Source organism: Canis lupus, chromosome 18, assembly GCF_048164855.1.
Source record: "Canis lupus baileyi chromosome 18, mCanLup2.hap1, whole genome shotgun sequence".
NCBI classification, from domain to species: domain Eukaryota; kingdom Metazoa; phylum Chordata; class Mammalia; order Carnivora; family Canidae; genus Canis; species Canis lupus.
In genome coordinates, this window is record NC_132855.1 from 37,085,010 (window position 1) to 37,108,210 (window position 23,201).

At 45.5% G+C, this 23,201-nt stretch overlaps 1 protein-coding gene across 1 annotated transcript in view; it reads right to left on the reverse strand.

Moving 5' to 3' along the window:
* The window catches only part of NXPH1 (neurexophilin 1), a 304,178-nt gene that overhangs the window by 276,417 nt on the left and 4,560 nt on the right, over nt 1–23,201 (reverse strand). The window contains exons 2-5 of the mRNA XM_072784020.1: nt 18,393–18,490; nt 17,915–17,967; nt 15,377–15,592; nt 14,358–14,521 (exon numbers count right to left, since the gene is read on the reverse strand). Of these exons, the coding sequence (XP_072640121.1) occupies nt 14,358–14,411 (54 nt within the window). The 5' untranslated portion in view covers nt 14,412–14,521; nt 15,377–15,592; nt 17,915–17,967; nt 18,393–18,490. The remainder of the gene's footprint in view (nt 1–14,357; nt 14,522–15,376; nt 15,593–17,914; nt 17,968–18,392; nt 18,491–23,201) is intronic.

Here is a 23,201-nt window from a genome sequence, read left to right on the forward strand (position 1 = left end):
GCCCCTCAAGAATAACTACATGTAATGAAAACTAATACATTATGGTAACACTACAGCAATTTTATGCACACACTCCACCTACCCAAGTAAGGTCTACTCAGAGGAGTGGAAAAGAAATGTCCATTAAAGTGGAAAGCAACAATTACTTCTTTCAAAACCTTTAAAATAAGGCTCAGTCCCCTCCCCCTCCATTATGTGTGCCCATGCATGCACACGTGCACACATGCACGCACACTCACCTAATACGGTGCAGCAATTTAAAGAATTAGGCTGTCGGGACCCCTGGGTAGCTCAGCAGTTTAGCGCCTGCCTTGGACCCAGGGAGTGATCCTGGAGTCCCAGGATGGAGTCCTGCATTGGGCCCCCGCAGGAAGCCTGCTTCTCCTTCTGCTTATGTCTCTGCCTCTCTCTGTGTCTCTCATGAATAAATAAATAAAATCTTTTTAAAAAAATAAAGAATTAGACTGCTTGGAATAGTCACCACTTTGCACCAGAGACATTCTCAATGCCTCAATTTCCTCATCTATAAAATGGTGTATTCCTAATGATATGACTTAGATGGTCATAGGAATATATTAACGCTAATGATATTAAAAATACTTTACTGATATTAAGAGTACCTATCATCATAGGATTGAGAAAATTAAATGTGAATCTAAAAAGAGTCCAGGCTCTAGGTATAAAGTGGAATGTGGAACATTTTATCCCCTGAAGTCATCCCACACTTTTCCCAATTATCATGTCAAAAACAAGACAAAACATTGTTTCTATGTAGGAACTCTTCTTAGGCACCCAGGGCAATGCCTTGGAAGGAGGGGTATGGTGGCAGATAGGAGATATTTTAAGCGGCATAGGAGAGAGGTGCTGTGGTTCTCATCCTATCAAATTATCTCATCTAGTACTACCGGGAGCTTACAGTGCTGCCACATATAGACATTCAACTAAAATGAACTTTAATGGAGAAAAGTAGCTTACATCCCTTGGCCAGAGGTCCCTGGGCTTTAAAACCAGTAGGCTAGATGTTCTGATTACCTTGTGCACAAATTTTAAGAGAATGTCAAGTGTTAAAAGTAATTAAAAGCCATTACTGCTCATAAATATCAATACTTTAAAATCATATCTTAATAAATGTTCACACTGTTTGCCACCTAAAATTAAAACATCACAAGAATTCTCACTCAACTAGGCAATCTGTTCATTAGGCCTGTCAATGACTTGTGTCTTCATTTCAAAACAGTTGCTGTGGAAATAGCCATCTTTTTCCGGCTTTAGTCACAATGGTTACTATTCACATTAAATACTTATGGCTCTCTGGGCAATGCTGGGTAACTGTACAGCAATAAGCCAGTGAGAAACCAAAGATAGGATGGTCCTAGGGTAGAGTCAGCCCTTGCATTTTACCCACATAAGAGCTTTGCTGGGAACAGGAGAACCTGGCCCAGACACCTTTCTGTCTAAAGGGTTAACAAGACTTTTTCTTTATTAGTTCACTACTCCCATGCATCATGCACCTTTCAAAGCTTTTTACAGCACATTAACTCAGTTAATCCTCAATAATAACTATATGGGATAGAAAGTATTGTTAGGTCCATATTACAGAAAGGAAATGGAGTTCTGAGAAGCTAAAAAGTTTGTCCAGGGTCACAGGATTAAGAAAATCCACTGCCATTCTCTTTCCCTCCTCTCTCTTAACAAGTCTTTTTTAGGGCTGCTTCCCTTAAGAACTGAAGTGAGCCATCTGAGAAAGAAAGAGAGAGGGAGAGGTCCTGAAATGATTGGAAAGGGGCCTGTTTTCTCCCTCTTGTGGCCAGGTCCTCATGGAGCCCAGAAGTCCTCCACTTTCTTATCATAACTTCATAACTCCTCTATTTCTACCAAGAACAAATTCAGTGTTAACAATTGCACAGAGGCCATGACATTATCCACCTAGTGGAAGCAGTACAGTATATCTTGGTAGGATATCAGCCATCTTTCCACATGTGTGTTTTCCTTTAAAGCCTCTTGTTTCACCATTTGGTCAAAGAACAGAAGCAGGCTGTTGGGGTGGGGAGTGGGGAGTCCATCAATCTGAGACATGTATATATACATCCGGCCACATATTAATTAGAATCATTTTAATTGTAAAGGATTTCAGTCAAGAATGCAAGGCAGGATTAAACATCTTGGGCCAAACAATTCACTTTTCATGCTTCTACTCTCCAGCACATTTCAGAGAGCAGGGCTGCAGATCCAAAAGAGGCAGTTCAGCTCATCTGTGCTAATACCAGATCTGCATTAGTTTGATAATGGCTAGAGATTGTGGCTGGCCCTGTTCATAACTCTGCCTTATTAAACCAAAAGAAATAAGGTTGAAAATCTAACATGAGGCACTCATCATTCAATTATGTATTTCTTGTGAAAGAGGCAAAAACTCTGCCATGTTCTGTAAAATCTCCACATCAATAGCAATTAAGTTTCACATCAAGACCGGAGAAATACTACACTGACTATGCATGAATAACTTCCTTTCAAATGCAATGGCTTGCATCTTTCTCTGAATTTAATTCTGTAAAACAATAAATGATGGTGCTCTGGTGTGAGAAACTATACACAAATAACTGAAAAAGATATGTGAGTAAAGGTATTTTATATTTTCAATTTTAGAGATCATATAGCCCTATTACCAACACCACAGCTACTCCATCAACAAATCACAGCTCACCATTCTACAAATAGATTTAAAATCGAATATGGGATTAATTATAGTATTTTCATTGAAAACTTCTCAAACAGAAAATGTAATGGAATTCATGTAATCCAGCCCATGTTTTTTTAAGAGTTTTCCATCATGCATTGAACAGCATCAGCAAAGAATATAGCCAGTTGGTAATTTAGGGCAGCACCGTTTCTTATTTAAAAGAGATATTAACACAATAGTACAAGGGCCATCTTTACAAAGAGGAGGAAAGGGAAAAAAAAGTCTGATTACTTTAGGTAATCTTTGAATGAAATAGAGGGAAGAGGGAAGAAGTTTTTGAAAACATAACTATGGCTTTTGGCATTATAATTCTCAATCTAATCAGGCAAAAGAAAAGAAAGGCTTCACTCTCTAAATGAAAATACACAATTAAAAAAGAAAGAAAAAGAAAGGAAGAAAGGGAGGGAAGGAAGGAAGGAAGGAAGGAAGAAAGGAAAGAAAGAAATAGAAAGAAAGAGGAAAGAAATTTGTAGTGAGGCTTATGGCTTATGTCTTCAAGATCCATAAACCAAGTGATGAAATAAAGAAACACATGGTCTTTAATATATGTCTAAAGAAAGAAAAGAATGAGGACCTCCAATTTTTCTAAATTTTGTCCACATTTATGCAAAGTAGCTGAAGAGATTTATTTTAATAATTTCACTATATTCAGAAAGTCTTTTTTATGAAGTTTGAGACTAACTTAAAACCTTCACTTATTTTCTTCTTCAAAAATGCATCTTAAGTATTCATAGTATACAACTCCAATAAAACAATAAGTATATTGTTGATCATTTTAAAGAAAACAACACAGTATTGGAGGGTCAGTTTATTTTTCTTCATAGTGGTCCATGGATCCCCTTGTAATCTGGCAAATCAATAAATGCATCTTTCCTAAAATTTGTGGTTGTGTACTTAGATGTTACCTGGGAGTCTTCTAATCCGTCTCAAAACTGGTCAAGTACATAAAAGAGGGGCAGCCTTATGATTAGCACATCAGTGCACAAAGAAGGACAATAAATTTCCATCACATTTGCAAACTCACTCAAAACAATCAAATATTTCACCGAACCATTTACAACTATTGATTGCACACAAAACCTGACTTTATATTCTTCCTATTTTAAGATGTGATATTTTACAAGGGCTTCACAAGTAAGAGATCGTGAATGTAAAGCAGTCCATTAATTTTATATAAGCTGTTTTATATACCTGTGGGCCTCCAATAACATTCAGCTACAAGGTTACAAGGAAGAAGAATCATTTTCTAAAGTTCGGCTAGAGAGGTTGGCGTGTGTGTATATATACATAACCAGAATTCAAACCATCATGCCAGTAGTTTCTTTACCAAAGTTGCTTTCCTTCTATAGCTGAAAATACTGACATAAACAGGACAACAGTGTAGTGTCAGTAACCAGATTCCTATCAAGGAAATGTTGCTGTCAAACTCAAGTTGGTATTTCAAGGCCAGCAACTTAGAAAACAAAAGAATTCCCCTCTATAATTTCCCACGGAATCTTTCAAAGAGAGATGTACCGATGTACATCTAATCTTGCTCTGCTGTGTGCGTATGGGTGTATGTTTAACCTGGAAAAGAGAAAGACTCTTCTAAGTGAGGAAATTTTCTCCAAGCCTTTCTATCATAATTTTTTCTTAGTAATAACTTATCTTAAAGAAGAAAATCTCCTACCTTTTAGACTGTGACTTTCGGTTTTATTAAAATTCCTCTCAATTTGCCATGCGATGTCTTTGTTTTGGCTCTGAAAGGCCTTGTTACACTATGTATAAATGTGTATCTTGTGATGGGTTAGGTGCAGGGAGAGGCAGAGAAAAATGTAGGGCCTTGCAGATGTTTCCAGCTAGCCTCTTTCTGCTCAGCTTCCTGCATCATACTGCAACTTTCCATGCTAAGTGTACATTTTCAGTGAGTGGTTAGCCGGGCCTTTTGTTCCACTTAGTTAGTACAAGCTAATAAATGTCTTTTCACTTTATTGGAATCTCTCCTTAAAAAGACATGACTGTGGGGTCTGGTCTTCCAGAGATAGTCTTTAGACTTGAGAAAAGTAAATTAAAAGGACATTCCTGCTAATATCAAAGCAGGCTTATTACTTCAATATAAGCACTTCCTTAATTTTCCTTCCTCAGCATGCTACATAAATATAAATAAAAAGGCTCTCCGCTGGATGCATGTTACATATATCTCACAGAGTTTAATTATAAAGCCTCTAAAAATGAAGATGGTGGGAGGAAATGATGTCAGTAGATCATACAGTCCTGGTATTGAGTTAGCTCGCTGTCTCTGACAGCAAGGAAACAAAGACACTCAGGTAATCACAATATACCATGAAACGCCGGGCTCTAAGGAAAAGAAAATCCAAGGAGTAAAGGGTATCATTTCTACTTTAGGGCTTGGAAATTCACAATTTTAATTTTTCTATTCATTAATGCTATCAAAGATGTTATTATTAATTTTAATGCAATTAAGGAGGAGGAGTTAGCTTTTTTTAAGTGCCACACCCTATCTTCTCTGCTAGACTGATCTGTTATAAAGAAGGAATGAGCCAGATGAAGGCCAAGCACTCAAAAATACACACACACACACACACACACACACACACACCTCTTTTGTTGACCTTAAGAGCAAAGCATTGCAGAAAACAGTGAAGACATCCACATAAGAATACAACTTTAAACCCAGCAGCTGCCCACTAGGGGCAGCAGGCAATTTCTAAGAGTAAGAAAGACTGTGCCCAGGTGCTGGCTGCACAAGTGGGTAGAAATAGGAAAACGCTGTGCAAGTCACTGGGCAGGACCCCGGACACTTGTAGCATCTTCAGTGGGTTGAGAGGGGGCCCATTCCCAGCAGGCAAAAGGCCAGCTTCTCAATCAAAAGAGGAAGGCCTTCCTAGAAGGCCCCGGAGGAAGCGTTGCACTTGAACCTTCCTTTCCATTCCTATTCAAATCCCCGCCTCTCTTCACCTTCAGATTGGTTCTCTTCTCCGGGGTTTGCCTTTTTCCAAGCTGGCTTCTCACACAGGTTGAGGAAGCAAGCACTGCCTGCCAGACCTCTGCTCCTTTAATGCTGAGGGGATTTGCAGAATTAGGTATCCTGAAAGGATTACCGCTTGCACTAAGGGGAGAGAAACAGAGAGAACTTCTCAGCCAACCCTCGCCTTTGACACAGAGAACCCCTAGCGCCAACTCTGGGTACTCCCGGGCTTATTATTTCTGGACCAAATCAACCGTGTGACCACAGCCAAGGAGAAACTGCGCACACTTTCAATGGCCGCAGTGTTGGCTCTGGAAGGCTCAGAAAGGCCAGGGGAGAGTATGCAACAGCAAGCCGGACAAGGGGGGTGGAGGAAGGAAAGGGGAGGCGGGGCAACGGTTGTGTCAGGGTGTTTGGGGGTTGTTGGGGTTCTGTTTATTTGTTTTGTTAGGTAAATAAGGGGAAACTTCCCCCTATCCCATCCTGCTTCTAATGATGATAGATTCCACGCTGCATCAGGCCCCACGCCGGGGAGCCTAACCGCACGGAAAATAATGAGGCTGCATCCCAATTCGTCTGCATTAAAAGCGAGCCAGGCACTTTCGATAGGAAATATATCGATTCCTTTGCCCGGGCTGTGGTTTGTCCTGCTCCCCGTGAATAATTACTGCTCCTTTAGAAATTCATAATAATTAAGACTTCCTACCCTCCACCCGCGTCGCTTTTTTAAGGGCGCCTGGTCCTGGAGGGTGTCGCTGTGGCTCCAGCCGAGCTGCCCGCAGGTGGGAGATAGGGCACGAGTCACTTGCCCCCGCGAGGTTTTACTCCGGCGAGAAAGTTGCTTCCCTTCTCTGTACCCTCCGTTTCCTTGTGTGTCAGACGGGACTTTTACGTTGTTAAGAAGCCTTGGAGCTCTACATCACTTCATTCATGTTTGCTTGGGAGGAGGGGGAGATTTAGCCCACTGTGCGAGGGAATGTGGACAGGAGAGGAGAAAAGTGGGGCAACCTGGGATTCACCTCCGTTCAGCCTAAACTCTGCGGTAGTCACGTGACGCCGCAGCCACGGAGGCGGGGGTGGGGGGGGGGCGGGGAAGGGGTGCAAACGAGCTGATCCGGCCGCAGGAAACACTGGGGACCTAGCGACCCGAGCTCAGGGCTCCCGAACGCCGGGGAGGGGGAGGCGGGTTTGAGTCGCGACTGGCGGTAAAGTGTCCGCGGAAAGCGCCGACTCCACTTCCAGGGCGCGGAGCTCGGCCGCGGCGGGGATGCTCGGCGGCGGCCACCTGGCGGGCGGAGCCTGGGGCTCTGTCCGTGGTCCTGAAGCCCTGCTCCGCGGGCCGCGCTGGCTCCGCCACCCGCCAGCGACCCCGTTCCCTCTCGGCGCCGGCGACCTCCCTCCCCAGAGCTGCTGCAGTCCTGCCTGCTGCCCCAGAAGCACCGAAGCTCGGCGGCGTCCGCAAAAAGTTCCGCAGAAGCAACGCTTTGGTGTGAAGGCGTGGGGGTCTAGACGCGAGAGGGCCGTAGCCGTGTGTTCTCAAGCCGGTTGGGATTGCTCGAGGTCACCTGAGGCTAAAAGCGGAAAATAGAGCGCGCAGCTGCGGCGGCAGCGACTCCGGCTGGGAAACTTCCCGGGGCCCGAACACTCTGCGGCTTTGGGGAGAGGGCTGGGTTGCCGGTTCTCGGGTATGAAGCCTACGTCGAAGGAAGTTTCTCGCTTCTAACCGTGGAAGACGACTTGAAATGGCCTTTAAAATCAGTGGGATGGGGAGGGATCCTGAGACCTAGGGCAGGATGGGCCAGGAGGACGCCCCTCCCTCTGCTGGGGCGAGGGCGCCCAGCCTCCCTCTGCGGCCCTCACCGCCACTACCTCGGATCCTTCCCGTCAAAATCCACTGGGGTTACGAAGGTGATGGGCCAGGCCTGGCCGAAGTCAGGTTCAACCGGGACGCGCGGAGCCCCCACGAGCCAGTTTCTAAGGAAACACTCGGTATTTCTAAGCAGCAATTTGTCTTATTGTGGGAGAAAGAAGCAGTACATGAAAAGACTCTCGGTTCTCCATTCTCATGCAGATGAGGTGATGTGCTCCGGCTGCGGCCTGTGTTTCCCCCTCCCCGTCGTATTTCCGGCTTGAACAAGTAAAATACCCTCATTTATTTAAAGGAAGCTGGAGCGTTAGAAGACTTTTCGCTACCGGCGGCGGGAGAGGCAAGCGGATGCACCCTCGCTGCTCCTGGGACCCCACCGTGCTCCCTCTCCGGGCGCCCCCGCTCTGGTCGCCACCTTGCTTTCCACCACCCAGAGCACCGGACTAAATGACAAAGGAACTTTCTGTAACGCAGGGCACCCGAGCAAAGGATTTCTCTCCGTCCCACCCCCACGTCACCCCCGCCAGCCCGCACCTCCATAGTAAACAAAATGTACCAGGGGGGAAAAAAAAAAAAAAAAAAAAGGCTGTTTACAGAGGGGGTAATTGGGTTTCCAGCCCGCAGCAGAAACGCGGTGCACTCATTAGAAGCATAAACAACAACCTGCAACCTTCGGGAGCAGATGGCAAACTTGGAAAACGCGCAAATGCGCTCCTAGGCGCGCGGAGGGGCACGAAGAAGCCGCCAATATATATTATCTCAATAAAAAGCCGCTCTTGGAAAGCTTGCATAGTAATTGAGATGGGCGCTCATTTCTGATCTGGGTTGGCATTTCCTCATCTCGAGCTGACAGAGCCAACTCAGGAAATTGCTGGTAATATTCATCTGGGGAGCACTTTCATTAAACGTAATTCATTCGACTTTCACAATAAATTGAGTGACATCCTTACAGCGGAACCTTTTTATCCTTGATTAAGTGCTTGCCAAGCTTTGGTTTCCCACTTTATTGTCACATTCCTTCAAGCAGAGTCGTCAACATGCCAATCGACGGCAGAAAAAAAATGTGCGCGCCTTGTTTACCGAGCTCCGGGAGGGGTTAGTGCTGACATAGAGAAAAAGAGCTAGCTGGTCGGAAGCTAGAGCAGCGGATAAATCAAGACCGCAACTTCCTGCAGACACTTGTCCCGACCTAAGGAATGGGGGCGAGGCGGTTGCAGGGGTAGGCGGGAGGGCGTACCCGCCTTGCCACCCCGCTGCTCCTGGAGCAGCTGACCCCACCGCGCCGAGCCCGCCTCCCTCTAGGAATTAAAATGGCGAAGACTGTTCAAGTCTTAGAAGGAGATCTGAGGCTCCAGAAGGACTTGGTTGCTTTAAGGGAACTTTCCGGAATCAAATCAAAGCTAGGCACCTTATTTAAAACCAACAGACAACTCGGAAAGAATGCAGACTTCCTAACTGGCCGCTTGAGAGCATGCAACTTTCAGAGCTTCCATCTGCTTTATTTCTGGGCAGAGGAGTGCAAGAAGAGTGTCATTCCTCATTCCCAAGATTCCCTCTTGACTCTCAAAATCAATGCCGAGACAGCCAATCCCATTCAGCGCTCTTCAGACCCCGGAATTCCAAGCGAAGCTGAGGAGCACCTCAATATTTCAGGACTGGGAGAAACCAGGAAGGCTTCCCTTTGCCAATCCCTGGTCCCTTCTCTCCCACCGCCTATAAAAATCAAAGAAGGCCAAGACAGAAAATTGCTTATTTGAAAAAGCAATATCCAAATGCTTTCATCACTCAAATGTCTTTTTGAAAATATTGTCCACGGTGGTTATTACCTGGACAATGCTGTCAATTTCTGTAGTCTGCAGAAAATTTTCCCTCAGATAGAAAAGTAGGACATTGGGCACCTATCTCAAAAAAAATCAACCAATTTTCCTGCCACCAGATATGTTTTTCACCCAGACAACACTTTCATTAAGAAGGAAATAGCCGTCAACAATTCAAAGCCAAATAGAAATCAAGTTCGCACAAAGAGGAGCCACGAACTTAATGGCTTTCTGGGAAAACACAGCTGAGAAAGTTGGAGTAATTGTGGTTTTCCCCCTTCTAATACTGAAGGCAGTTTCTCCCAGAAGCTATCACTAGAAGGCCCCAGACCGATAATCCTCCTGAAGTGTGGCAGAAGGGCAACCCACCCAAGTGCTTCCCACACACCGGAGGAGCTGCTTTCTTGGTCAATGGAAAACTGAACAGTTCAGGAAAATGCCTGGAATAGTAGCAACTTGTTCTCCCACAGAGCCCTAGAATATGTCTTGGGACTGATAAATTTTCATGTTATGTTCCCGGGGCACAGGATCCTTCAAACATCTAGGTTTAATTCTCCCTTTATCGGGAACGCTGATGTGGGATAGAAAAATCAGGAAATGCAGTGGTGTTAGGGAACTTTTAGTACTGCCTCCAAGAACTGGCCTTAATAGAAAACACTGAATAGCCACTCTTAGGTAGTTAATGCACTCTTCTTTTCAGGAATAAGCTCAAATTGTAAAATTTTCAGTGGACAGTGGCTTAATTTTCAAAGGATGTAAATACAGTGCCCATACCTAGTCCAAAGGACAGACTTTGATGGTCTCTCTCCTGCTGCTTTTTCCCTCACCTTCCTCAGTTCTTAACAGCCACCTTCACACTGAGTAAAATTCACCAAAATTGTCTGGCTTCTAATAGTAAAGAGGTAGTATTCTATGGATATATTAATCACTCTTCAATCTCTATTAAACAATTGGTGTGGTATTCACATTTTAAGGACACCCTAAATTCGAGGGAGTAATTGATTCAAAATATTTTTAAGGACAAGGTTTAGAAAGAATTTTTCAATTCTTGACCATATTGGTTAAAAAAGCAACTAGATTATTAGCAATTTTCATTTCTAGCAGAACTGATGGGATCTAAGTTGGAGGATGAGAAGCCTCTTCTCATAAAAATAGAACTGTGGGTGTGTGACTGATCACCATAACATCATGCAACCCCTTGCCAGATTCTCTGGACTCAATTTCTGAGTAACTTTTTTGTTGACATGCCCAGGGAGAGCTCATTAGATTCAGTTCTGAACTCTGAAAATTGCCACAGGTGAGCCCCCAGCAAGACACCTCTGCTTTCTGCTGGCAGGTGTTCTCCCTGTGTACCCTGGCCTATTCTTCCGTTTGATCCACCAAAAAGAACCCAATTCAGAACTCCCTTTCTTCAGAACCAGAAACAAAATATTCCTAGTTTATCCAATGTGTGCTTCAATTCAGTGAAAATCCCATTGTCCTGTTACCCAATTCTATCATACTGAGAACATCCTGGAATCAGTCCAGAACTGACAGGAGAATAAAGATTGCAGGATCTTTTTTTTATATATATTTTTAAACAAGTATTGTTATGCCATAGGTTCCTCTCCTACTAAATTGAGACTTTAAAATCTACAATAAGTACACAAAATTCAATAGACAAAAAATTTCCTTGCCTTTATTTTTTAAAAAATGGTTTCCTACTTCCCTGCATTTATGGCTGAAGTTATCCCTGTGGTGATTTTTGAGTATGCTAGCTAATATGCTTCAGAAGGTTACTTTGTAGACACATTTCTAATTAACTTTCCTTTGCAGTACTAAATAAGCTTCCAGTTTGAAATAGGACAGACACATCTCTCAATAAACACAAAAGAAAAACACTCAAATCCTTAAGCGAAAACAGAAATTCAAAGAACCCTGGGCCAAGAAACATTTTGAAAACATTCACTCAAATGCAGGCAGGAGAGTGTGGCTTAAGAACAGAGCCCTGACCTGTTAGGTAGAGAATTGTTTTTCTTTTTCTTTTTTTTTTTTTTTAAATCGCCAATTTGGGAATATTTAAGGCATTTCTCTATAAGCAGAAGCAGGAATATTTTTGTACAAGAGATACCTAAACAAATCTTGTCCCCTGGACATAATGTGGCAATCACTCCTTAGAAAACATAACTGGAATTCCGGGGGCTTAAAGAGAAAGGTGTACTGTGCTATCAGCTAGGAGGCAACGCATAAATAGAGCACCCTCTCACTTAACTTGTTGTGTGAGCTCTTAAAGATATAAAACTACTCATTAAACTCCTTCTTGGTTTATGGCCTCTCAAGGAGAAAAAATAAGATAAAATAATGGTTTTTGCCACTCCTGCCTTCTTGGAGTGTAACTTGAAGCAGTTCAGTTCCTGACAAACTGCATGCATCTATTGCAGTTTCTTGCAAAGATCTGGGATGTTCTAAGATACAGGTACAAAAAAAATGATAAATTCAGTTACTGTATGTGATGTTTAATAAAAGAGATGGAGAAAGAAGCTTTGACTCTTACTTGGTCTGTCTCATTGCCCTAGAGTTTTAATCAAGGCTCTCCACTTCCTTACCTGCCTAGAACCACACCTGTCCTTCCTGCCCAATTCACCTCTTTAAGTTTATTTCCATAGTAAAAACCAGCTCCCTGCTCTTCCAGGAAAATATCTTGGAATTCTGTGGGCAAATAACTATGGGATTACAATCCCTGGAAATACTACCTTGGGTCACAGCCACCAGCCTTTTGTTTTTGTGGTACCGTGTGGTTTCTAATCCCCGACACACAAAACAACTTTAGATCGGAGAGAAAAGAATGGACTTCTAAATCGCCTTCTCTATTTTATTGTTCACATTTCGTATTGTTTTGAGTGAAATTGGAAAAATTGTCTCCTTTCTCCGTATTGCCAAAAGGCATTCAGGTAATGAAGTCTGTAACTAAACGGTAATTGAATCAGCATAATTTGCACACTGAATGGTTTTCAAATGCTCCCAGTTTACAATTAAAGGAGAATTAATGCGCTTGTTGTTGAGAACGCAGCGCATTAGAATAAATCCAGCACTGTTGTTGTAATGAGTGGAAAACGGTTTAACTGCCAACAAACACATTTAAAATTTAACACAACGTATTGATTTCACTTCTGCTTTTGATAGATTATTTTCCAGACTATCGAAACACTTGCTCCAAGCAATAAACTGCACCACAGCCACGAGCCTTTGCCGTGTGTAAGCAACAGTCCAAGGACGTAAGAACAGTCCTGAGGTTCAGGTCAGGTGTAAAGGTATGCAGAGCAAAGGGGCAGGAGGGTTTCCATGGTCAAGGGGATCGTTAATGTCCCTCCTCTGTAGCTTTCATTTTGCGGTCCTCCCCTTCTTTCAATAAACAATTGCTGTATTTCCTCTGGCCAAACTTTCTGCCCTCGGTCTTTAGGCTCTCAATGTCAGTGGGTCGACTGGACACAGGTGCGGGCAAGAATGATTGAAGAGGGGAGATGGGAAGGACAATTTTTGCATTCTGTCTGCGTTCCAGCCAGCCGGGAAAGGCACAGACTTCGGTGACTGAGTCAGAAAGGCTATTCTTTTGTATTGGCTGCCCTGGCTTTCACCTGTTTACCCCAAGGTGTCCTGTAGGCGAGGACACTGACGTGCAGCGCCCTCTGGCGTCCGCGGCTGCGACAGTCAAGCGATAAAGATGCAAAGACAGGCAACACCGAGGGTTCTTGGACTGTGAAGCTGAACCCCGTGAGATGCACACACCCTCACATACATATTCACACACGCGTTTACACTCATTAACATACACAGAGTTCACACAACTAGCAGCCCCGCAGTCACATGCACCAGGGCAACAGCTGGGAAATGCTCTCAATTTCGGGGTTGGCAACACTTTTGCTCCCAGGCTTGTGGGGTCTGAAGCTCTTGGGATTGAGGGACGGACGGCACCGCCCCTCTCTCCCGTTTTTCCAGACCCGTCAGAGAGCTCAGGCCGCTCCAGTGCTCCTTGCCCCTGGTCAGAACACACTGAGCCCTCAGGGCACTCTTGTGGCTCAGAAATAAGCTATGGGGAGTCAGTGCACTGAACACAACTTCGCCAGCAGGGTGCGAGTGTCCCTGGCCCTCCCTGAAGCCAGACATGGGAAAATGCTCTCCTCCTTGGCTCCACGCGGTGCCCACAGCTACCAGTTCACCTCCACCTCCAGTCCCAACAGTGCACAAAATCCAGACCCCCGAAACTCCACTCCAGAAAGACTGAGGCAGTGGGTTTGCTTAGTATTTTCCTGGTAACAAGGTCTGCCATTCCCTAGTAAGAAGCTCGGCGCCGGGACTGGGGTTCGGTTATCTGGTGGAAAGAAGAGATTGGGAGGAGAGGGTGGAGAGCCGCTGCGTGTTTGCCGGGGCATCCCTGACCTAACTCTATCTCATCGCCTGTGGTGCTGTTATCTGATTTACTTGTCCTCTGAACCCTACAAGTCGAACAAAGTTACCTTGCACTTCTTTACGTGTATCTCCAAACTGGGGGACTAGGTGGGTGGGTGCACTTTCAAAGTCACAGACCTAGGCAGAGATTCGTGCTCCGCACTCCCTACCTCCATTTCCTTTCGTTCAAACTCTGTGGATCAACTAATGAGAGTTTCCATGTCTTCAAGCCTTTCGCTTTGCCCTCTCTCCCCATAAAGCATCCCGTCCCACTATTTCCTCGCTTTCTGGGTGTCCAGGGCGCCCTAGACGCTGTTCAGAATCACACGCAGGAAGAGGGGAGACTTGAGCAAGATATGAGGGTGGGAACCCCGGAAAATCCCGCAGGGATCCAAAGACCAGCTTGCCAAAGTTGTTCCAACACGGTCGCTAGGAACGCTGCTCTCGCTGAACTGGCGGTCTCACCCTCCTCCCGCGCGCCCCCGGTGTCTGGCCTCGCGACCAGGGTGGGATTGCGGGGGCGCGGGATCGGCGGCGACTTACCAAGTAGACGGTGGGCTGCAGGAGGAGAAGCACGTACCAGCACGCAGCCTGCATCCTCCCGCGTCTCAAACTTCCTCGGCGGTGCTTTCGCTGAGTCTTTGTTCCTTCAAACACATAGATCCACCTGACATCCACTTTACAGAGCAAGGAGCGCTCTCAGCAGCCTAGATACAAATGAAATTAGACATCCCATGACCACGCGGGCAAGGTTAGGCTTGGCGACCAAGCGAGGAAAGGGGGTCGTGGAGGGGAGGGGTGGACCAAAAACCAGGAAGGGGGGGGGCAGGAAAAATTGAAAAGCGAGTAAATCCAGCGCCTGAAACCAGCGAGCGCCCGGTCCGCAGGCAGGCGGGCAGGAGGGTAGGAGGATGAGGGGCTCCTTGCGCCCTGCACTCCTCGGATGCGACTTCCCGGGCGGTGGAGACAGGAGGTGGCGGGGCACACGGAGACGCGTGCAAGCTGGTTGGGAGCCCAAGCGTCTCTGGCAGCGAGACCTGCCCTAGTGTTTGATGGCCGGGCGGCTCGGACTTAAAGGCGGCGGCTGGTTCTTCGCCAGCCCTGGCAGTGCTCACACACGTACACACCAGCAGAGAGAGAAAGAGAGAGGGAAAGCGAGCTAGAGAGAGACTGGGGGGGGGGGGGGTTGCACAAGAAGAGGAAGGGGTAGGTAGAGCTGACCAGGATTAGGCGGTGGGTACACAGTCGGTGGAGTGGGTGGGGGTGGGGAAAGGGAACGCAATTTGCATACAGTAAAGCTGGGCTCAGTTTACCCATGCCACCCTTCTGCACAGATACACGCGCATACAAGCACATCCTTTGGCACTACTTTTTTTTTTTTTCAAGCCAAGGGGCACCGTCAGTCGCTAACTTCTAGAGTGGAAGGCTGCCCGGGTCTGTGAGGTCACCCGCCAGGCGTACTCTGTCCCCCAAGCAGTGGCCCTCCCGCCGCCCCTTCGCGGTGTCCCACCACGCCGCCCCAAGACATCCTCTCCGGGACGGTGGAGGCGAAGTGTACGTACCGCACAGGACCGGGGGCGAAACCGGCGAGCAGGGGTCGCTCTGGGCAGGCTCCATGGAGGAGCTACTCGGGCCTGGCGTCTCCGGCGCCCCGGACATGCCCTCCCTGGCGCTTCATCTCCATGCTCGGGCGCGCACCGGTCCCGCTGCCTCGTCCAGCCGCGGCGGAGTCGGCGTCTCAGCGCCCGGGTCGCGCTCAGGCTAGGTTCGGTGGGAGCCTAGGCTTGGAACAGTTGGATTCACGGTGCAGGAAACTTAAGAGCAAGAGAGGGCGGGGGAAGCAGAGGAGAAGAGAGAGGAAGAGAGGAAGGGAGGGAGCCAGGGAGGGAGGGAGGAAGGCGACTGCGCCGGACGGGCTGGGACCGCCGGCGCTGGCTCCGGGACGAGCAGTCCCGCGCTCCTTGCTTCCCGAGGCTGCCGGAGGATGCTGGAAAGGACTTAAGGGGAGGAGGCTGGGCCAGTCCTCGGGACTTGAACTGGAGAGAGAAAACACTGGCCTTTGGGAAGAAAAAGGCCACACGGCAAGCGCCCACGGTCCGAGTTTCCGAGGGAGGGGCGGGTGGCGAGGCCCGGAGGCTCCTGGCGCACCCCGCGGCAGCGCGTCTACCGCGACCCGGGGCAGCCGGGGGACCTCTCCGGAGCCGGGTCGCAGGCCCCGTGCATGGTCCTGCCCGGCCACTGGGGGACGCTCCGGAGCACGCTGGGGGTCGGGGCGCCGCCGGGGTCGTGCTTTCGCGGTGGGCCGGCCGCTCGCGGCGCCCTCCCTCCCGACACGGGCAGTTGTATTGGCACGTGGGTGAGCGATTCCTCAAAGACTAATTAACACCCCGAATAAACAGATCCCTCGCCCAGGCTCTCGGTGGACCGGGAAGTGGCTTCTGCGGTGGCTCTGGTGGCCGCAGCGCCTGGTCCCCGGGGGAGGGCGGGGGGGGGGGGCTGTAAGGAGAGCTGCGGCCGCCAGAGGAGCGGAGGGGAGCGTAGTGGGGCGGTGCGTAGGGCAGGAATGGGCGCAGCAGGGGCAGCGCCCCCCACCCCCCACCCCCCACCCTCCACCCCTCACCCCCCACCCCTCCCCGTCCGCCTCGCGCCCACGCGGGGCTCGCGGACCTGTGGCTGCGGGGCCCGAGGCGGGGCGCTGCGGGCCGCCAGCGTGGAGCGCGCGACAGCCCAGGGACTGGCGACCTTGCGCCTTGGTGTGGGGTGGAGGGGGACGCCGGTGGGGCCTGCAGCCTTCGCCCCCTCCCTCGTTCCGGATACCCCCTACCAACTGGCGTCCCCCCTCGCGGCCTCTTTGCTCTGACTCTCGTCTTTCTCCATCTCTCCCTTGCTGTGCGTCTCTCAGTATCTCTCTGCCTCCTTTCTTTCTTGTGCTCTGTGCCCGCCCTTCGGCTGCTCTGTCTACCCCTCTGTGTGTTTCTTTCAGGATTTCTGACCCTCTCCATCCCTGTATTTCTCTGTCTCAACCTCATCCCGCCATTCCTCCCAAACCTTGTCCTTTTCTTCTCCCTTTCACTCTCCAGAGCACAACCGTCAAGCCAGCTTTGCCCCTATCGGGTGAGATCCCAAGACCAGGCAGCCAGCGCCTCCTCGGGGTGCCCAGACTCGGCCCCCAAGTCTGAGTGCGGCTGAAAGCATTTTACGTTCCACCCACCATGCCCCCCATCTCTGTCCGCTTTGCTGGTTACCCCTCCAAGTCCTCCCCTTCACCAGAGCTTGACCTGGAATGATGCCCTCTACACAATGAAAACTCGGTTAATAATCTGTAAGAGTTGGGCTGAAATTTATCTCAGGAGCCCTACTTGATGGCGTCAAAATACGATGGGACGGGGATTTTTAATGAATCGGGAGTGCTTTCCTCCAGTGTGGCTATTGGACACCTCAGGCTCCAGCGTTTCTGGTCAGTTGGGTGCCCAGACACAATAGGTCCTGGATGACTATAGGTTGAGTTTCCCCGGAGAAACTGCTAACCCCGCAGCCCCCAACACTGACAATGAGCAGAACCACCCTTTCCAGAAACAAAGGCAGAAAGAACCCCACTGAGACCTTCCCCTGGAATCAGACCTGCAATTTAGATTCCCACTGGAGGACATACTGCCAGGCACTTTGAGGCCTACACTTTCCCTTCCAGCTAAAAATAGCTCTTTAAAGAGCAAACTCTTCTAATCTCAAAAGTTGTACTCTGCTGCTATGACCTCTTGGAATTCATTGGGGCATATGCAGAGTAAGGCAGTGAAGCACATTTTCTAAGTGGGACTCTGAAAATGCACTTTGGAAAAAATGCACATTTATATATAGCATAGTTGCAGTGTTACCTTGCCTATCTTCATTTACCTGGTTGTTCATGTTCTTAAGTTTAAAGAAGAAAAGCAAATGTAAGGGCACCCATATCTGAACCTCAAGGGTCAAAGTAGAGCAAGGGAAGCTTTGTCTGTCTCCACTCTCTAGGATTCAAGAGGGCATCCTAAAAATTGATCCCCCCCTGTATGTGAGCTCCCAGGCCTCCCAGGCTGGAGTGTGGAGCTGGAATGAATATTGCCTACCTCTCCCCAGATGCCCACGTACAATGCTGTCAGGGTTGAACTTGGAATATGACCTTTGGGAAAAATGAGAAAGAATCAGGCCAGCGTTGGGATATACTAAATTCTTTTTTCTAAACCTTACTTCAAAAACATTCTGCTTCTAGTGCCATTTAGCCTTAAAAATAACTGCTTATGAAATAGATGATGAAGAACCTTAAAATCTCTGACTGAATGGGACTGATTATTTAAGAAAAGCACCACAGGCACCTAGTAATGGGAATTGGTCTGACACTTTGTTCTGTGACAGAGGGTGCCAAAGAGCATTTTATGGTAATGACCTGAGACCTTCTGCCCAGACATTCAACTCTTACCGGATCCTATGAGAAACTTGGCCTGAGATATGAAACAGCAGTGGATTTTCATTTTTTGTATCTTTGCTAGAGTCTTCATTTCCTATAGTACTCAATTAGAAAAGGACACTAAGCCAGGTAAAACTTACCATTGTTTCTGCTAACCCTCTCCAATTTTAATGACATAACATTGGAGGGGGGGGGAGGCCATGGGAGACAAGGATGGCTCATTCACCCTCCTTCCCTCCTATCAGAAAAAAGAAGAGAAGTAAAAACAATAAGGACATGATTTTTATTTACTCTTCTGCTTAAAGTATTACCCTGCTCTAAAATGCTCTCTTAGAATACATCCACAATCAGCCTTACCAGGATAGAACAAAAACGTGTCCTTAAGTAGTATAGTATTTGTGCCAATTTTTTCAGATATTATTCTGAAAAGTTTATGTTGAGAATCCTTTTGGAAGTCATTCTCTAAATTTTATGTGTGACACAACTAAATACACGTATAAACTCAGTGTCAATTATAATCATGGTAAAACACAATCCTCCGCCCTCTGCTTTTCCCAAGTCCACATGATCCAATCTGAAATGAACATCTTCTTCTCCAAGAAATATATCTTTTAAAAGAATTAAAATGAGCTAACAAAAGGAAACAGTGATTTTAAATAATTTTCCTGATAATTAAAACCAGAAGAAATTAAAAATTCAAATTCATCTGAAATATACTGATAATTCTGTTAACGGTAACTAGTTGTTTTGGTTGATCTGGTTTGGTTCACTTGTATGACTCTTTTTCTGAATGGGAAAGAAAGGGCAGAAGTTGAAAGTTTGAATTATTTGGGGGCTGGGGAAAAGAGAGAAAGAACTTTGAGTTCTACAAAACTCTGTCCTATAATGAACCTATCTTTAAAATGCATAAATATCATTATCTTTTACCCAAAATCCAAATAAAAACAGAAAACAGTTGTTATGAAGCACCCAGCTGTGGTCTTGCCTAAGCTTCAGGCCAAATTATATCACTTTGTACATAGTAACTGCATTGTACCTATTTTTTCCCTAACAGTGACAATAAAACTTATAAGGCATGCATTATCCTTCTGCCTTGACCTCAGTATAGCCTGGTATTTGCATGTTGATGACCTTGGACAAAAGCCTGAAGATTCCTCTGGCCTCAGTCTCCTCCCCTATATAATGAAGGTGATGTGTAAAATGCCTTTATTCTGTTTTTTTATGATTAAGTAAGTGTAAAGTTATCTCTGGCTTTTAAAACTTCACAAATGACAACTGTATACTGTATTGTGATTTTCAAAAATATTAACAATTTAAAAGAATATATTTTGTTCACTTCATTGCAAAGATTTTAGGCAAGTGTGTTTGTGGGTTTGAGGCCTTATTGTGCATTTCTTCTGTGCCCCACCCTCTTTCTTCTAGGTCAAGGGTTGACTCTATTGTATTAATTATATAATTTTTTTCAAATAAATTGTTTGCACATGTTTATAATGTCATTGATTTATGAGAATGTACACTCAGAATGGCATCCTTATCAGAGTTATGAATATTTGTTTAAAAGACCCATAGCCATTTTCACTACTTTTGTAGAATTTTTAAATGTCACTCAGGACAACTAAGAAACTCCCTGGTCCTCCCACACCCCAAGCTATTTTGCTAGAGGAAGGAAGGATCATTTGCAAAGTGATTTGGTATTTGAATGTAGTAGAACTTGGTTAATAACTATGAGGCATGTGTGCTAAATTACCTTTACAAGAATGCTTTAATAACAAGATCACTGGACTAGAGAGAAAAAATAGCCGTCAAGCCGTAGAATAAAAAAAATTAAAGAGAATCAAAAAGCTTTATGTAGAAGGCATTTTCTTTTTTAGAGGTAATTTATATGCTCAGTCTTTGTATCCATATTTCATTTATTCTGCTAGGTGAGAACAGAGGGTTCTCAAAGGTAGGGTAGTTTTAATTATACTCACAAACTTTAAAAAGAGAATGAGCACAATAAGAGAAATTGAAGAAAGTCGGCATTAAAAAGGCAGTTGAATGTAAAAGATGGGAAGATTGGGGTCATTGCCCAAAAATCATAACTAAAATTTTAAAAAATATCATGACTCAGCAAACCTTTGCATTATAATCTAATTACAAAAATTCTTCATGGTGGTCCCTCCAGGGATTATTAATTGACAGTTCCCTGAAGCAGAATCATTAAAGACAAAGAACTTGATAACCAATGTTCTGTTAACAAAGTAAAACACAGTCTATGCTTTCAGCCAGAAAGAACACTGGGGCTCTGAACCACATACAGGTAGAAGAAATTACAAGGACAAAGACTGCAAGCCCTGTAGTTGCCTTGATGCTGAAAATGAGTCTGCAAATGCATATTTTATTTCCATAATCTAAAGTCCATGGCTACTTTGACACACCCATCTTCCAGTTTTTATCCTGATTTGGCGATATGAAAACTATATGATTTATACAGGCAAGGAGCAAATGGCTGCTTCAACAAATATAATGATAAGAATGTCTTGGATTAGACATCTTTTAAATAAGAGCTTTCACAGGGATGCAGTGACACCCCGTATTTCCCCTTTTTAACATCAGATTAATGAAAACAACTACACCACTAATTTCACCACAATTAACTTCAAGGGCGATGCCATAAGAATCATATAACCTTACGTTTTTCTGCTTCTTCTAGCTCTAATAATAAAATACTTTGGATAAAACTCAAAGCAAAATGGTGTAATATCAAATTCTATATTAAACTAGGGGGTAGTTTCTCAAAGGTCCCCAGATTTCTATAGAATAATAATGGCTACCCATTTAGGGAGTGCTAGACACATGCCAGGAACTGTGCCCTGAGTTTTAGTTGCCTTACCCCACTGTTTCCCTAGTGATTCTGGGAGCATCAATTTGCAATTTAGTCTTGAAAGGAAACTTCTCAGGGCTCCTGGATGGCTCAGGTTCTGAGCCCCAAGGTCCCAGAATAGAGCCTCACATCTCTGGGAGTCTATTTCTACCTCTGACCCTCCCCCTTCTTGTGCTCTCTCTCTCTCTCTCTCTCTCTCACTCGCTCTCGCTCTCTCTCTCTCAAATAAATAAAATCTTTAAAAAAAAAAGAAAAGAAAAGAGAGGAAACTTCTCACATTAGATAAGAAGATCTCCTTCCTCACACTCATTCTCCTACAAAGCTGACTTCAAACAAATCTAAGAGTCACTGGCCCATTGATTACCACTTTCTCCTTCTTGTAACTCTCTTTCAGCTTCAGTATTACCATTCCCTCTCCAGATCTTTCGACTAATCCTCTAACCATTTCTTCTTATATTTTCCACATGCTCATCTGCGTACATTAAACACTGGCACTTCTGAGGGCTGTTATCAGTAACTTTCTCTTTTCACTCTGACCAGGCAATCCTGTCTATTCCCATGATTGTATTTACTACTCACACACAATGACAAACTAGTTCATAAATCTAGCTCTGATATTTTTTAACCCAACTATACTATTGTCTCTACATCCACTTAGATGTCCTAGAGGTGTTTAGAATTAACACGTCTAAAGCTGAATACATTATTACCATTACATTACATATTACATAATCTGCTAATTCGTGTGACAGATTCTGGAGTCCTCTACTTGTAACAGGATTAAGCCTATGCCCTTTGTCAAGTGACTTCATGGTGGAATGAGCAAGTTCTCCTCCTTAATAGACCAAATTTCTTTCTTTCTCCCTTCTTTCCTTCCTTCCTCCTTCTTTCTTTCCTCTCCTTACTTCCTAGGAAATCCTTCTTCAGGATTCCTTTCAATCCTAATCAGAGTCTTCAAGAGTTAGAGCATGTTTTCAACTTAGTCCTCTAGTTAGTAGGAGAAAAGCACACACCAAGTAGAAACTGTATCCTTCAGCATGGTTTCCTAAATGAAAAACCACATGGAGCAGATCAGAACCTGACCTGTGGTCTAGAGCATAGCCACCAAAACTGACTTGCAGTCCCACAGATCCAAAAGTGAGCAATAAATGTCTATTGCTTTAACTATCAAAATATTGGGGTTATTTGTTTTGTAGCCAAAATTGACTAATTAGTGACACTACTCTCATACTGGAAAACAAAAGTATCAGATTCTCTTAGCCCAGCACAAGACTACTTTGAACTGACCTCTAATCACTCCTTCACCCTTATCTCCTGCCTCCTGCCCCCCACTCAACTGTGTAATTCCCATTCATCAGTTAGAAGATCTTTAGAGCTTCCAACACACAACTTTATGTCTCAACTTGGAGCCTCTGAACCTTCTTCTCTGTTTGAATCCTCTGACTCCAACCTCTAGATGAACCCCTAATCTTCCCACAAATCTCTGCTCAGAGACTGCCTCCCATCCTCTTTGCTTATCTTAGAGATTTGCACACTGAAACATATTATTAAATCAACTACATCATGTTGTTTATACATTTGTCTTCTCACCTGGACTATGTCATTCAGTTTTGTACCCCCTACCTTGCCTTGGAGTAGATTAAGTTCAATGCTCAGCCACACTTGGAAAGCACAGTGCCCAGAGAACAGCCTAGTGCACCCACCTCTTAAAAGAAAGCATATCAGAAACTGTGGAATAACAAGTCTTCCTCTATGAAGTACATAAACAGTGCATAATTGGAAAAAGTTCTGAGGCAAACCTCAGCCCAGTGAAATTAGCAAAAGAAACAGGACCAGTATGGAAGGCTTAGGCCAGAAGGCATAAGCTCCTTCATCCCAAACACACTCAAAGAGTCTTAGAGGGGCTCCTGGCTGGCTCAGTCAGTTAAGTGTCTGCCTTTAGCTCAGGTCATGATCCCAGGGTCCTGGGATGGAGCCCCATGTCAGGTTCTCTGTTCACCGGGGAGCCTGCTTCTCCCTCTCCCTCTGCGTACTGCTGCTCCCCCTGCTTGTGCTCTCTCTCTTTCTCTGTCAAATAAACAAATAA